A 14250-nucleotide genomic window follows, 5' to 3' on the forward strand; every position below is an offset into this window, starting at 1 on the left:
TTTATTACTTTGCCACTCGTTCCGCTAATTGGTTGAACACCTACTGTGGAGACATTTTAGAGTTTAGTAATAATATGGCCCTACAGGATCAGTGGGTTATCCCAGATATTCCAATGACTTGGTAAGTAATGGTAAATAAGTGAATGTCTTTATACCTACTGTGCTGATAAAACCGTTATGGATATTTTACTCATAAGGATGTTTAATATTTAATACTGCCCTTGTTTTGCTATACTAAATTACTGTCATTTATTATTCCAGTTCAGTATGATGTTCATATTTTGTCAAGAATTCACATAAAAACATACCTAGCATTCAGAACTTAGGTTAGGAGTAATTAATCACATGATTACACAGACAGGCTTATCACTAATGAATGATGCTTGTATGTTATTTTTACTTAACTGTTGCACACCTGATAATAAGATGCCATCCATTATCTATTTTCACTGAAAATTGATGCTTTTTGCTTTGATGGGTTTATTCCTTTCTGTTGAAGGTGGATATGGCAATATTAAAGAAAGAAGGAAGTAACATTTATAAAGCACCTTTCACAACCTCAAAATGCTTCACAGCCAATGAAGTATTTTTGAAGTATAGTCACTGTTGTAATGCAGGGAAATGGGGCAGTTAATTTGCACACAGCAAGGTTCCACAAACAATAATGAAAGAAATTACTAGATAATCTGTGTTAGTGATATCTGTTGAAGTATAAATGTTGACCAAGACAACTCCACTAATCTTCCTTAAATAATGCCGTAGGATCTTTTACGTTCACCTGAAAGAAGCCTTGGTTTAACGTCTCATCCATAAAACAGCACCTCTGGCAATGCAGCACTCCCTCTGTGTGGGTTCAGAATGTCAGCCTAGATTATGTGCCCAAGCCTCTGGATTGGGGCTTGAACTCACAACCATCTGACTAAGAGAGCGTGCTACCACTGAGCCAAGGCTGACACCTAATACCTATATTCCTTTTTACCTGGCATTATATCAACACAAACATAAACCTTTGGTAGATTTCAAACAAACTTAATTAACCAGCTTTAAGGCATCAATACTATGGGCAGGTTCAATATTGGGCCAGATTGGGTGACATTATATTAGGAACTGCTGTTCTTGCAGTCCTATTTTGCGGGTTATGTATACTAAATCCTATTATTTCTTTTGCATCTGTGCGTTTGTATTGGATTGTATACATTTATAGGTTAATAGATTTGACTCCACACTAACAAAATGTTAATATTTTATTACATCAATGCATATGTAGATTCCTTAATTGAATGCAAGACAGATGGGGTGGAAATGAGACTGAAATGTTAATGACAGATGCAATGTGCTACAATAAAGGAGCAGGAAATGGCCACCAAGGCCTTCAGCTTGTGACTCAGAGCCAAATGTCAAACAGGAGCGACAGCAAAGCAGATGGGCAGTGTTCGTAAAGTGCTGCTCCTCCATTTTGCATGCAAAGATTTAAGCCCTGTAAGAACTGGGCAAGCGGGAGGTTAAGATATAGGCAGCATGGCACTCACTGGATCCACGCTATACACGTGACCCTTGCCAATTTAATAGGCACTTTTCGGGCAGCGTGTGAGATTCAAAATTCGAGGTCTGATGATGTAATTCAGACCCTGATGACATTTTAACATGCAGCAGCAAGGTCAGCGCCAGGGAAACCCAGTGCCAAAGAGCAGCAGGCCCAGAGAAGGCCAAAAAGGTAAGTTCATTTTATAATTTCAAGGTTTCCTTGTGGGCCATGAGGAGTAGGGCCCCACAAAGAATCCTTGAGCATCCCCTGCTCTGAGTTTCCCGCAATTGCCTGAAACCCCTCCTCCCCCCAACTTATTTTTCCTGGGGACCGTACCCCAGATCCCCGATGGTGGCCTCCTGCCCAACTCACCAGATCCCAGCCGTTGGCATCATGTCATTGATGCCGGGTTCGGTGGGGAGTTGGACCTTACTTATTTGAATGAGGCCTGGCAGTTAAAACGGCCTGGGCCTCACATCTGGGGCAAGCTTGATGCTCTCCCGGCTTGCCCCACGTTGGCCCCACACCCCACGTTAAAATCGGGGCTATATTTTCTAACATAACTGTTGAATTTGAGGGAATTTTACTTATTTATCTACCTACTGTGGGAAGAAAAATTCTATTTATCTATTTTCCAGGAATCAATCAAAAAATACTGGCCTACAAATCTCTGGAGCAACAATCCCAGCAATTATTCCAAGATTACACCTTCTGGAAACTCCACTGTTCACCTTGGCAGACTTTCTGGGATCAGGGGCAGGTTTCCTTATTTCCCTGCCCATGGCGGGCACCGTCATCACTGGGGGTGCGTCTGGGGAGCCCACCTGTCGAGGAGGTTGGAAAGTCTGAGCCAACATTGCTTGGCCGGGGTGTGGTGCTGGGTCCTCCCTTGAAACAGATTATATTTGCCCTGTGGCCTCCATTGTGGGAAGATTGCTTCAAAAAAAAATTAAAATGATCACCCAAATCTTCAGGCACTGGGCCACAAACTCAGCCTGGACACCGTGGAGGCATGCCTAGTCAGACCTCCACCAACCACATACTGGGTCTCAGTGATGATTGGGGTGCAGCAATTCCCAATGTAGTGTGTCCCTGCCCCTGTCCCCATCCCATACGCACCTAGGACCATAGCCATGTTTGGGGCTGGCGTATCCAGGTCCCAACATAGTTTCTGGCCATTCTGACAGACTTTGCTAAAGTTACAGTGGGTGCATGCCAGAATGATCAATCACAGATTTTCAGAGCCACTTACTCCACTGTCTGTTTAAAAGACAGTCATTTCATGCTCAGATCAATTTGAGGTTAATTACAGTTGGTGAAGGATGTTTTCAATTATGTTATAATGAATGATCCTATTTAATATGATGCTATTTTTTAGAAGTATTAGATATTGCTTTAATTCTTTTTTGTTAATTTTTGTACTCATCATGGTAAGGAGTCCTGTGAAATTAAATATTCATTTTTATTTCTTGAACACACTGTCAACATCAAGCATTCCAAAGTTAAGTGTATCATAGCCAGAGACAGAATACAGCTCTCTCCACTTTGCCCCAACAGTGGGGATAAGAACTCCTCTGGGTGCTGGGTGTAGTGAAACACAATTGCATTTGTGAAGATTCCTTCTGTTCAGTATTGCTAGTGAAATTGTCCACATGTTCTTTTCTTTTAGAACATGTTTAGGACTTTGCTCGAAAGATTGTACAGAGGAAATCTTCACAAATACATTTACAAAGTTGTTACACTAGTGTTTGATGTATCTTAGTCCTAATCTGAAAAGAGTCCTTTCTACTGCATCAGTGAATTTTTCCACTTCCCAAACCAACTAAGTCATCATTACAATTCCTCCGTATTTCTGAGAGTAACACCTTATAGATTTTGACGATCTTAAATTAACTAAATGATCATTTATGGAAATCAATCTAGCATGCTAATTTAATAACTCAAATCCTTTGCAGATTTAATGCCATATTTATGGTAAGTTATAAACATGGTGCCCTAGTTATAACATTCAGCCTGTGATGCTTATCTTAATATGAGACTCATTACTGGAAAAATAACGTACATTATCATTCAACATAGAGACACTTAGAAGACTAATTGTGGATAATGAACAACAATTGAAAGAAATGCAGAAATCATGGCAACAGAAACTAGAAGAAGCAAGGAGGGAATGGGAACAGCAATATAGCAGTATTACAAAGGTAATGATTTATGTATTTAATATCCTACTATCCATTATACAGATGATTTTTAAGCAAATTTAATGGGCAATACACTACAGCACTGTTACATCTAGGATTCCAAAACCAGGACTGTACCCTCCAGATTAGATGCATCAACAGCTACAGAGTTCCATATTTTCCCCTTTGGAGGTTTAAAGACTATTTCATATTGTCTTTCAATCCTTTATTTGTGTATTATTTTCAAATGAGGACATCTGTAAGAATTTCCAACTTGTGAAGTGAAATAGAATTGATCTGTTTAAAGGTTCTTTAGGTTCACTGTAGCTCGAAGGTGAAATAAATTTCAAATCTGTTTCCTTAAGAGCAAATACCTACATGAATATACATTATTCTGGTTATGAAAAAGCAAACATTGGCAAGCAACTAAAATAATTATCAACCATGAAGTGCTAATAATTAAAATTGCATTACATCTGTGAATATTCGTTTTAAATGGATCTCTATTTAAATAGCAATGAAATTCACCCTTTAATGCAAAAAAAATTAGAGAATAAAACTGTAACCAATCATTGTTTATTTTTAGGAAGAGAAAATGATGGCAGAGTTTCCCTATTTGTTGAATATTAATGAAGATCCCCAATTGTCTGGGGTGGTTCGGCACTTTATTCATAATGGTAAGCGAAAGCTATGAGAAAGGCTCCGTTATGTATGACTAATGGTGCAATGAGTAACACTGATCAGTTTTCAAGCCTTTTAATCTTCTTATGCATTTATATTGAATTGCGACAGTGACAGAAAAACAAGCTCCTTGCAGTGTGGAAGGACCCGTTCTATTTCATTTGACTGCTGAAGTATTTAGTGCTGTTTTAAAACACTCACAACTGATTCATGCTTGAAAGAGTTAAAACAAAGAGAACAGAATTGCATTTATTTTAACCTTATACAGTAATTAGTATTCAGGAAGGTTTTTGCATGTATTCCCTGTGGCTGATATCACTGACTGAAACTGCAATTCTCAATTACAAATGAATAAGCTGACTTCTTGCTGTGTGCCAAGCAGGAACCTAGAATGAGCCAGTGTTCTACAATTACAACCACTGAGTGGTGAAGCCAGAAACTTATTTTAATATTTCAGGCATTTCTGCAATTGGACGAGCTGCTGGTTTGGAGCAGGACATTGTTTTGAAAGGACTGGGGTAGGTGAAAACTAGGTATTGGTTATCTTCCATTGCTCACGTGTGTAACAAGGAAAATTAAAGTTTAGAACAGTTCAAAAGTCTATCGAAAGACTTTGATGGGTAGATTTTAACTTGCTGAGCCAGCCGCCAATTTGGAGCCCGGGCCTTATTTGAATCCGACTGGCAAGCTGCAGATGACAAAATCAGAGGCAGCTTGCCAGTTTTGGGCCACAGGAATGTTGGCTGGCTGGGGTGTCAGTGGCAACCGCACATAGGTCCTGGGAAGGGGGGGAGGGGACAGGTGAGGCCGAAGGGGCGAGCTTGAGCCAGCAGCCTCCTGTAGTATTTTTGTGGAGCCAGGAGGAGCACTCCTGCTCTTTCAGGCTCCACAACAATGCAAGTGTAAAACATTTTTGTGCCCACTTCCTGAGCGCCCAGCAGCGGTCCCTTTAAGGGCCGCTCAACGCCATTACACATGGGCAGAGCGTGCACCGCACACGCTCCACTCATGTGTCCCTTAAGATTGCAATCAGGGTCCTAACTACATCATTAGGACCCCAATTTGTATGGGTGAGATGCCTTCTGCCTGCTTCAGGTGGCTGTGCAGGGTTGGGCCCTTTCAAGATGGCAGCGGACGGAGCATAGGCATTAATTTGCATAAATTTATGAGTCTCCCATGCGGGACTCATAAATTTATGCAAATTAATGCCTATGTTCCGTAAGTAACCTGCTAGTTTTTAACTGCCCACCTGTCGGATTTCCATCAGGCACATTGGGTTTAAATCAACCCCTAGGTTTGCTATTTCCTGAGATGGAATTATTTGATTGATTTTGATGACATGTAAAGCAATAAATTGGTTTAGACTGAGGTAGGAAAGGGTTCCCTTTTTACTGCATTTATCCTATTATGCATCTTTGATCATTTTTGGGGGGAGGTGAATTGAAAGAAAATGCATATATAGAAGTTTAAATCACTTTAAGCAGCTGTAACAAGTAACACACTGAAGATTCATCATGGTGGCCCATGGAATGGATATGGGTTTATCCTGCACATGGGGAGTTGACACCAAACACAAACCACAGGGAGGGAATAAAAATCAGACAGGCTGCTCTCATACGTGTTTTAATTTCTTTTCAGAGGGACATGGGCAGATGTCTGGGAGGAAGTCAACCACCTGCCCTATTGGGTTGGGTTGGTGCTTGGGGTGAATTGAAAGAAGGACCAAAGATTGGGGAATGGGGAAAATACTTTAAAAGCAGTCTCACCCTCAAAGAGAAATAAAGAAATAACCGGAAACAGTCGATTTGCAATGGGTCATTTTCTTTGTCATTTGTTTACGAATTATTCTGCTCTCCAATTTGTGCCTCTGTTTCCACAATATGCACCATTTCATGCCCAAGATTTGTGGACTTACAAAATTCTTTTAGACCTCTGCCAATACTATTCTGTTACTGGATACATGGGGATGTGCAAGTGCAGCAAAGGGTAACTTACCTTCTGGTATTTCCCTCCCTCTTTATGGGGAACAGCTGCCTTCGCCTTGACACTGCCACGGCGGCAAGGTCGGGGTCTCAACATTTGAAAGATAACAGGCATGCATTCAAATGGAAATTCTGGAAATTATCTAATAATGTAGTAAACGGCACTAAAATTAGACATTTGAAATGTGCTGCGCTCAGACTGGGTTTGCCTTACATTTCATACTATGCACTTTTAGGATTCTGGACAAGCATGCAGTACTTACTGCTTGTAATCACAAAGTTTTAATTGAACCCCTAAACAAAGCCAAGGTTACAGTCAATGGAGTACCTCTTCTTACAAAATACCAGCTGCAGCATCTGGTAAGCATAATAACCACATCTCCACTTGCATGAATTTATACCTGTAATGTGTATTTGTACAACTTTACTAACATATATAAGTAAAGTTGAAACAAAATTTATTTTTACCCGTCACTATCTGCAACTTTGATGGACCAGCAGCTTTGTGTAAACTGCTGCAATGATTGGACATGTTGCTTGTATCGTCTTGGGCATGTCAACACTTGACTCGACACAGATATAGCAATGACTCGCATTAACTGCAATTGTAAGAATACTAAATGGTACTTGGTTAATTCAAAACTCAGAGAAAATGTGCAACCTTTCATCAAAAATTTGTTCACCTAAAATTGTAGCTTGGATCTTCATTGAATTATTTTAGAAGACCTTTTTACTAATTTCACAGACATGAAATGCTGAAATGCTGAATATCGCTAATGCTTTATGAAAGATTTCTAAATTTTCAAATATAGAATGTAGAACTCAAGTAGTGTTCATGTTTGAAATTTTAAAAAATATATAATTACACAATAAATCTGAGGTTGTTTCATGAAGAAGTCCTACACTGTTGGACATGTTGCTTGTACAGTCTTGGGCACTTCAACACTCGACTAGACACAGTTATAGCAATGGCTCGCATTAAATGCAACTTTTAATTATGATTTTTGACAATGTTTTCCTCCCTTGGCAGGACAGAGTTATAATCGGATCCAGTTCATTCTACTTGTATGTGGGTTTCCCACATGAACGAAGTAGCAGAGATAAAATACATAAATACAATTATGAATTTTTCGCTTCTGAACTGGCATCAATCGAAGGATTTGGACAGGTGAATCTAGGTGTGTTCCATTTTAAGTCTAACAATTAATTAATATTTGGCCTTATTTGTAAACACTTTGCCAGCATTTAGGGACAGAAGGAACATCTGTAGTTACATCTGTACAATCCTGTCCTTCATCTTGACAAGCAAAACAAAAAGTAATAATCATCTAGTCACAATCTCCAGGTTCATTTGGTTTATCTCAGTCAAATAAATTCAGTTCCTTATTTCATTCTCATTTTCCTTATTTCTTTACATAAGATCCACCCAAAAGTACCTTCAATCACCATCTAGTTATCTACCAAATGAGGTATCTGACATCTGCAGGTGAGAGATTGAAATTATTAGTGCTGTCTATGAAAGAAAGCAGATACTGACTTTGATGTCACTATCAATTCCAGAAAGATTACAAACTTCCACTTCACAGCTCTGTGGTTACAAGCTCAAATGCAAATGTGGCTGACATCTGAATCTGCCAATCAAAGAAAATTACCCTGACATCACAGACTGTCCCATCTCTCAGTAAGTGCACTTCCAGTCAGATGTGTCATGAAACAGACCAGTGTCAGGTGTCATGGAAGATTCCACAGCCCTTGCACTTGCCTTCCCGGCAGTAACATGCATTCGTGGAGGTGAGCAGCCATTACAAAGAGGATTAAGCAAAGTGAATGGAGTGGGGGAGGGGAACAATAAATGTTGTACCTCCTAAGAACAAAGCTCACACTATTAGTCTATCCCTACTATCTGTCATTATATTACCAGCATTAATGAATGCAATGACACTGCTTTCATATTATCCTTGATTAAGCTGCTTCTGCTAATATGTTGCTACTGTAGCAGAAATGTGATATAAAATGTTGTAATTTTATAAATTTTCCTCATAGATTCTTTTGTCAAAGGCTGAATAAAGACCCGGTAATCTTTTACATTCTAACAATCATCACATGGTCATATGAATCCCAGCACCGAGTCAAAGTGCAGATCTTGGTGGTAGTAGCAAATATTCAAATGAGAACTTTGAAGGCCGAAGTGGAGAAGGGTTCCATGTGAACAGCAGTTGAACATGGGTCAGTCGGTCCTAAGAGCTGCTCATTTTAACTTTTGACGGCCGAGCAGCCCCAATGCCTTCCCCCATACCAGGAGTGAAGAGCCCGGTGCCAGCTAGGCATTCTAATGCAGCTTGCTGGATTTGAGCCAGCAACAAGGTACGGCAATCGTGGAGGGGCAGAGCCCGGAACGGCAGCAGCCCAGATTATGTTTGTGGGGCTTAGAGGAGAGCTATAGCTCCTCCTGGCCCCACAGAAATAATTTAAAACTTACAGTTTTGGGGCATCTCCTGTTGTAACACCAGTGAAACCGGTCGGAAAGTGCATGAGCGGGCTCCACTCAGTTCAGTCCTAAATTGGCAATCGAGGCCCTATGTATGTCACAGGGGGCTGATTTTAAGTTGACCAAATCATTATTAATGAGGGGTAATGGCCTCAATTTGGGGTTTGTAGGCTTACCAATCCGCTTACTGCGATACTCTAGCTGCTGCCATTTTTAAAGAGGCCTACTGCTGGGAGGTCGAAGCTGCCGCCTGTTCCCAGCGGTAGGCCCTTTAATATGCAAATCAGGGTCACTGAATAGTGATCAGTGGCACGATTTTAAAAGGAAAGTGCGGGTGCATTGCGGGCCTTGGGGGCAAAGAAAATCAGGATTATTTGAGCGGGCAGGGATCCCCGCTCCAACCCACTGAAAAACGCACATGACCCAGAGTCATCTCGTTCCCAAACCCAAAGTATTTAAAATTTGCATAAATGCAATTAAGAATGATGGCAAGCAATTTCAACACTGCCTCAACAGGGAAAGCAGTTGGGTTTTAACCGGCAGCCATTTGGACATGTAAATCCCTGTTTGACAGATGGGGATAAAAGGTCAGTTATTGCAGCAGGGAACTCAGTTCTCTCAGACAAACTTTTGAGTTCACAAGCTTTCGGAGGCTTCCTCCTTTCTCAGGTAAATGTTTACCTGAGGAAGGAGGAAGCCTCCGAAAGCTTGTGAAGTTAAAATAAAATTGCTGGACTATAACTTGGTGTTGTAAAATTGTTTACAATTGTCAACCCCAGTCCATCACCGGCATCTCCACATCAAAACTTTTGAGTGGGAGAGCTTTGTGTTTAGACTGAAAATTCATGGTTCTCACTCAGAATTGTTCTGTTTAAACATGTTTACCAACTTTTCGGACCCCCTCAAACTGACACCATCAGGATGGGGGGAGCGATGACTGCATTCACAAGTACATCCGAGGACGAGGAACATCACCATCCTCGCCAGGCACGGCGTGCACTTCCGCCACTTGGAGCTCAACACAGTGCTGCACTACAGGCACCTGCACAAGAGCACAGAGGGCAACAACAGAGGGACCGATGTCGCAGGAGGCACTACCCTCGTCAGAGGGTCTACAGACCGAGGCTCTGCTTCCTGGACCTCTCTGAGGAGCAGTGCCTATGGAGGCTGAGAGTGAGACATCAGATGGTTGCAGACATCTGCAGCCTCCTTCATGCCAACTTGCTCCCGGCAGGGCCTGGCGGCATCTCATTACCTGTCGCTGTTAAAGTGACTACTGCCCTCAACTTCTTCATCTCTGGATCATTCCAGGGTGCCACCGGGGTCTCTCAGTCGTCTGCACACAAGTGCATATCGTCACCGCCGGCTTGTTTTGCAGGGCATGCAATGTGTCAACTTCCCCATGGACGACCTCAGCCAGACGGAGAGGGCAGTGGGTTTCCACTCTGTGGCTGGCTTCCCACGGGTACAGGGTACAATCGATTGCACCCATATAGCAATCCGAGCACCTCCACACGAGCCAGGACTGCTCATCCACAGAAAGGGGTATCACTCCATCAACACTCAGCTCGATTGTGACTACTGCAAAAGATTTCTTCTCCTATGCGCCAGATTCCCTGGCAGCTGCCATGATTCGTTCATTCTGAGGGAATCCAACATCCCGGCCCTCTTCCACACACCGAATGCCTTCAGGGATGGCTCCTCTGGAACAAGAGATACCCCCTGCATACATGGCTCTTGACACCTCTGAGGAACCCCATCAGCGAGGAACAGCGTCGTTACAACGACAGCCACACCGCCACCAGGTCTGTAATTGAACATGCGTTGGACTGCTGAAGATGCGGTTTCAGTTCCTCGATCGTTCTGGGGGAACGCTTCAATATGCACCTGTGAGAGTGGGCCGCATTATAGTTGTGTGTTATGTCCTGCACAACATGGCGCAACAGAGACGGGTACCGGTTGATGAGGCCCATGCCCTCATCCAGCATCTACATCTGCCATGAACAGTAGGAGCAGGAGGGGGAGGAGGAGGGGCAGCAGCAGGAGGAGGAGGAGGAGGAGCAAGAGGAGGAGGAACCCATCGGCAGAGCAGCGGTTCACCTGGCTGCTCGTGAGGCCAGGGATTCACTATTATGTGAACGCTTCTCATAAGGAGATCACAAAGTGAGAATAGTTCAGTCCACAGAATATCTGCAAAGACCAGTGCCAACACCATCCCCCACCCCCCCTGCACAAAACAGTCCTGCAACCACACATACACCCACTGTAAAGTCACCCACTGGGTGGCATCAAGTCTCGCCGTTCATGATGAAGCACATGAAAGGGTGCTATCACAAAAGCCAGTCAAGAATGGGCAGGACGTGGCAGTAGTGGTGAGAATGATAACATTTAATGTGACTTTATCAAAAAACAAATATAAATGAAAAACATGACAGTCTTTCATACCCTTCATGATCACAAATCCTTAGTCTTTCTCTTCCTACTACTTCTACGTGGTGCATCGCCTGTGGCTGCAGCAGAGGTAGTGGCAGGTTGCTCATGTTCATGCCCTGACTGCTTAGATGCTTTTGGCCTACGCCCTCTGGGTTTTGGAGCCCTGAGGGCCCCTCCAAAGACTGCTCCACCTGCACCTGTGCAGGGGCATTGCGGGTACTGGTTGAGAGGGAGGCAACGGGTGAGACGCAGGAGCACTTTGAGTGGTGTCCCCACTTCCATGTCCCCTTTCACCATCATCCCTCTCCTGAACCAGGCCCAATATCACTCCTACCACCCTGCTGGATAACAGTTTGGAGGACATGTGTGACGCCTTGTAAGGCCAGTTGTAAAGTTCCTGTCTGCAGCAGAATGTTGTTCACCCTGAATCCGAACGGCCGTTGTCAGGGCCTGAATGGACTCATTTGTGAGCCGTGCTTGAAACTCAATGGAGGCTAGCCTTTTCTCCATCACAGACATTCCCACATTAACCTGCAACACTATCTCGGAGGTTCCCTCATGCACCTGTGCCACCATTCCACTAATGCAGGAGTTGGACTCCTCCATCCTCTGCGCTATTGTGGAGAGTGCGTGTGTGACCTGTTCCAGTACCTCGCAAATGTGCTGCTGTCCATTGATCATTCTCCTTTTAAAGGATGGCTCCTGGGGTTCAGCATCTGCGTCCAGCTGAGTAGAGCCTGGGAAGGACTGCGCCCACTGACGCGGACTCTCCCCAGCTGCCTCTGCCACCAGTGTCTGCTCGTGCTTACTTGAGTGTGGTGACTCACCAGGTGCCAACTCAACCAGCTCACTAGTAGGACCCACAGAGGTGTGAGTATCTCCACTGATGGATGGCTCACTAAGATGTGATGGTGCACCCTCAGAGGCCGGGAGCTCCTCTGAGGAATCATCCTCTGCCATCACTGGGGTCGTTGAAGGGCCTGTAAAAAAACAGAAGGCATCATCATAAATGTGTCATGTTGCGATGAGCATACTGAGGTGTTCAACATGTCAATCATTGTTAACATCAATTCAGGTTGTGTGTGATGAATGTTAAAATTGTGTCACCAGACGTTTGTGGAGTGTCAGTCTCGGCATCCCCGACAGACAGGCACTCGAGGGTGTGGCTGATCTCCAGGGATGCCTCCTCCGCCTATGTGAGGACCATTATTTGTTATGGCCCCCCTCCAGTCCTCGCCCTCTCGCGTGCATTTTGCGCTCTCTTCTACAAGGGGAGAAAAGTACAGATGTGTGAGTGAGTGATGGTGAATTGGTCAGCCGATTAATGCATTGCTTTGGGTGAGGCTGACCGTGAAAGAGGTGCATCAGAGGGTGAGTATGAGACAGAGACATCATACTAGATCAGGATTGAGGTGAGTGGTAGTGTTGAGGTCACAAATGGGGAGGTGAGGAAGTGCTCAGAAAGTGAAGGTAAGTTGAGGATGAGCCTTAAGTGGGTGTGAGGAGTGATGTGATGGAGTAGTCTTGGCAGTGTAGAATGATGTGGTGGGGGGGTTGGGGAGATGGTGATGTGGAACACGGAATGCTGAAGAATCAGTAAGTTTACTCACTTTTGCTGACCTAGTTAGGTCATTGAATCGCTTCCTGCACTGGACCCAGGTGCGGGATACGTTGCTCCAGCTGGTGACCTCCTCTGCCACCTCGAGCCAGGCCTTCTTCGTGGCAGAGGCAGGGCGCTTCCTCCTGTCAGCCAGGTAAAGTAGTTCCTTCCATCTCCTCACCCCGGCCAGCAGCACCTCGAGTGAGGCATCGCTGAGTCTTGGAGCTGCCTTGCCCCCGTGCTGCTCCATTGTGTCTGCTTGCTTCAGCAAAATCCATTGGAGCAATGGCCCTTTAAATCTAGAAGCTCCAGCTGACAGCAGGTCATGTGGGTGCGCAGTCTGCCTGCTGTGCAGCTTTCGGACACCAAACCCAGAAACAAGGTTAATGACCACCAATTAAGTTGCGATCGCATGGGGAACGATAAGCTTTTATTATTCAGGTTACCAGCGCGCCCGTTTACCTCCCCCCCCCACTGCCATCCCGCCGCCCTTTTAAAATCATCCCCAGGAATGGGAATCCTGTCCATTTCTTCCTCTCCCTAGCCTGAGGATAATAATGCCCCAAGATCGGCCAACTGGCTACAGACTGGGAATTAAACATGGAACCTTCCTGTAGAATCATGCTGGTCCATAAGATCGAGCTCCACCTCCTCAGGACCTCCACCATAATCATTTGCTCTTGTAAACTTTGGTTTCTGGAATGTTTTAAGTCAATAAGTCATTTTACACAATATCATAACAGTGGTTTTACTGCACAGTAACTTTTAGGGGTTAAAGGATCTAATTTCTGATTTAAATCAATTATTAAAAACATGACATGCCATCAGAAAGAAGTTATTGAGTGAGAAAGTCGAAAATGTCATAGAGTTATACATAGAGTCATAGAGTTATACAGCACGGATAGAGGCCCTTCGGCCCATCGTGTCCGCGCCAGACAATGTCTTGAGTAAATCTGAGTGGCTAAATGAATTACTGCACAGCTACCAGTTAAATAACTTAAATGCCCATGGGCAGGGTAGTTCTGCCCTGTGGCTCATTTTATTTAAATTTGCTCTTATATTCACTTCTGGAGGTAGAATTAAATGGACAATTATGATACTCTTATAAGATATTGTTCAAGGAAGAGATGCTTTTTAAGCAAAGGAGCAAATATGGTTCAGGTGTGCAATAAGAAGATATTCATTTGTAAAAAATCAGGCATATTGATTCATTGTAAGTTTTACCCAACCTGGGTAATAAGGTGAAATGAGATGAAATACAGAACAAAGAATGAATGATTCTGTTGATAAGTCCTTTGCTACATTAATTACATTTCCCCCTCAGTTACAGGCATGAATATAAATTCTCATGTGTTCTCTGT

At 43.6% G+C, this 14250-nt stretch overlaps 1 protein-coding gene across 6 annotated transcripts in view; it reads left to right on the forward strand.

The window, feature by feature from the left end:
* LOC137326526 (kinesin-like protein KIF28) overlaps positions 1-14250 on the forward strand; it is a 60060-nt gene that overhangs the window by 20935 nt on the left and 24875 nt on the right. For all 6 annotated transcript variants that reach the window (XM_067991702.1, XM_067991704.1, XM_067991705.1 and 3 more), the window contains exons 9-13: positions 3605-3726; positions 4292-4382; positions 4844-4904; positions 6605-6728; positions 7399-7546. In XM_067991702.1, coding sequence (XP_067847803.1) covers positions 3605-3726; positions 4292-4382; positions 4844-4904; positions 6605-6728; positions 7399-7546 — 546 coding nt within the window. The remainder of the gene's footprint in view (positions 1-3604; positions 3727-4291; positions 4383-4843; positions 4905-6604; positions 6729-7398; positions 7547-14250) is intronic.

Source organism: Heptranchias perlo, chromosome 10, assembly GCF_035084215.1.
Source record: "Heptranchias perlo isolate sHepPer1 chromosome 10, sHepPer1.hap1, whole genome shotgun sequence".
NCBI classification, from domain to species: domain Eukaryota; kingdom Metazoa; phylum Chordata; class Chondrichthyes; order Hexanchiformes; family Hexanchidae; genus Heptranchias; species Heptranchias perlo.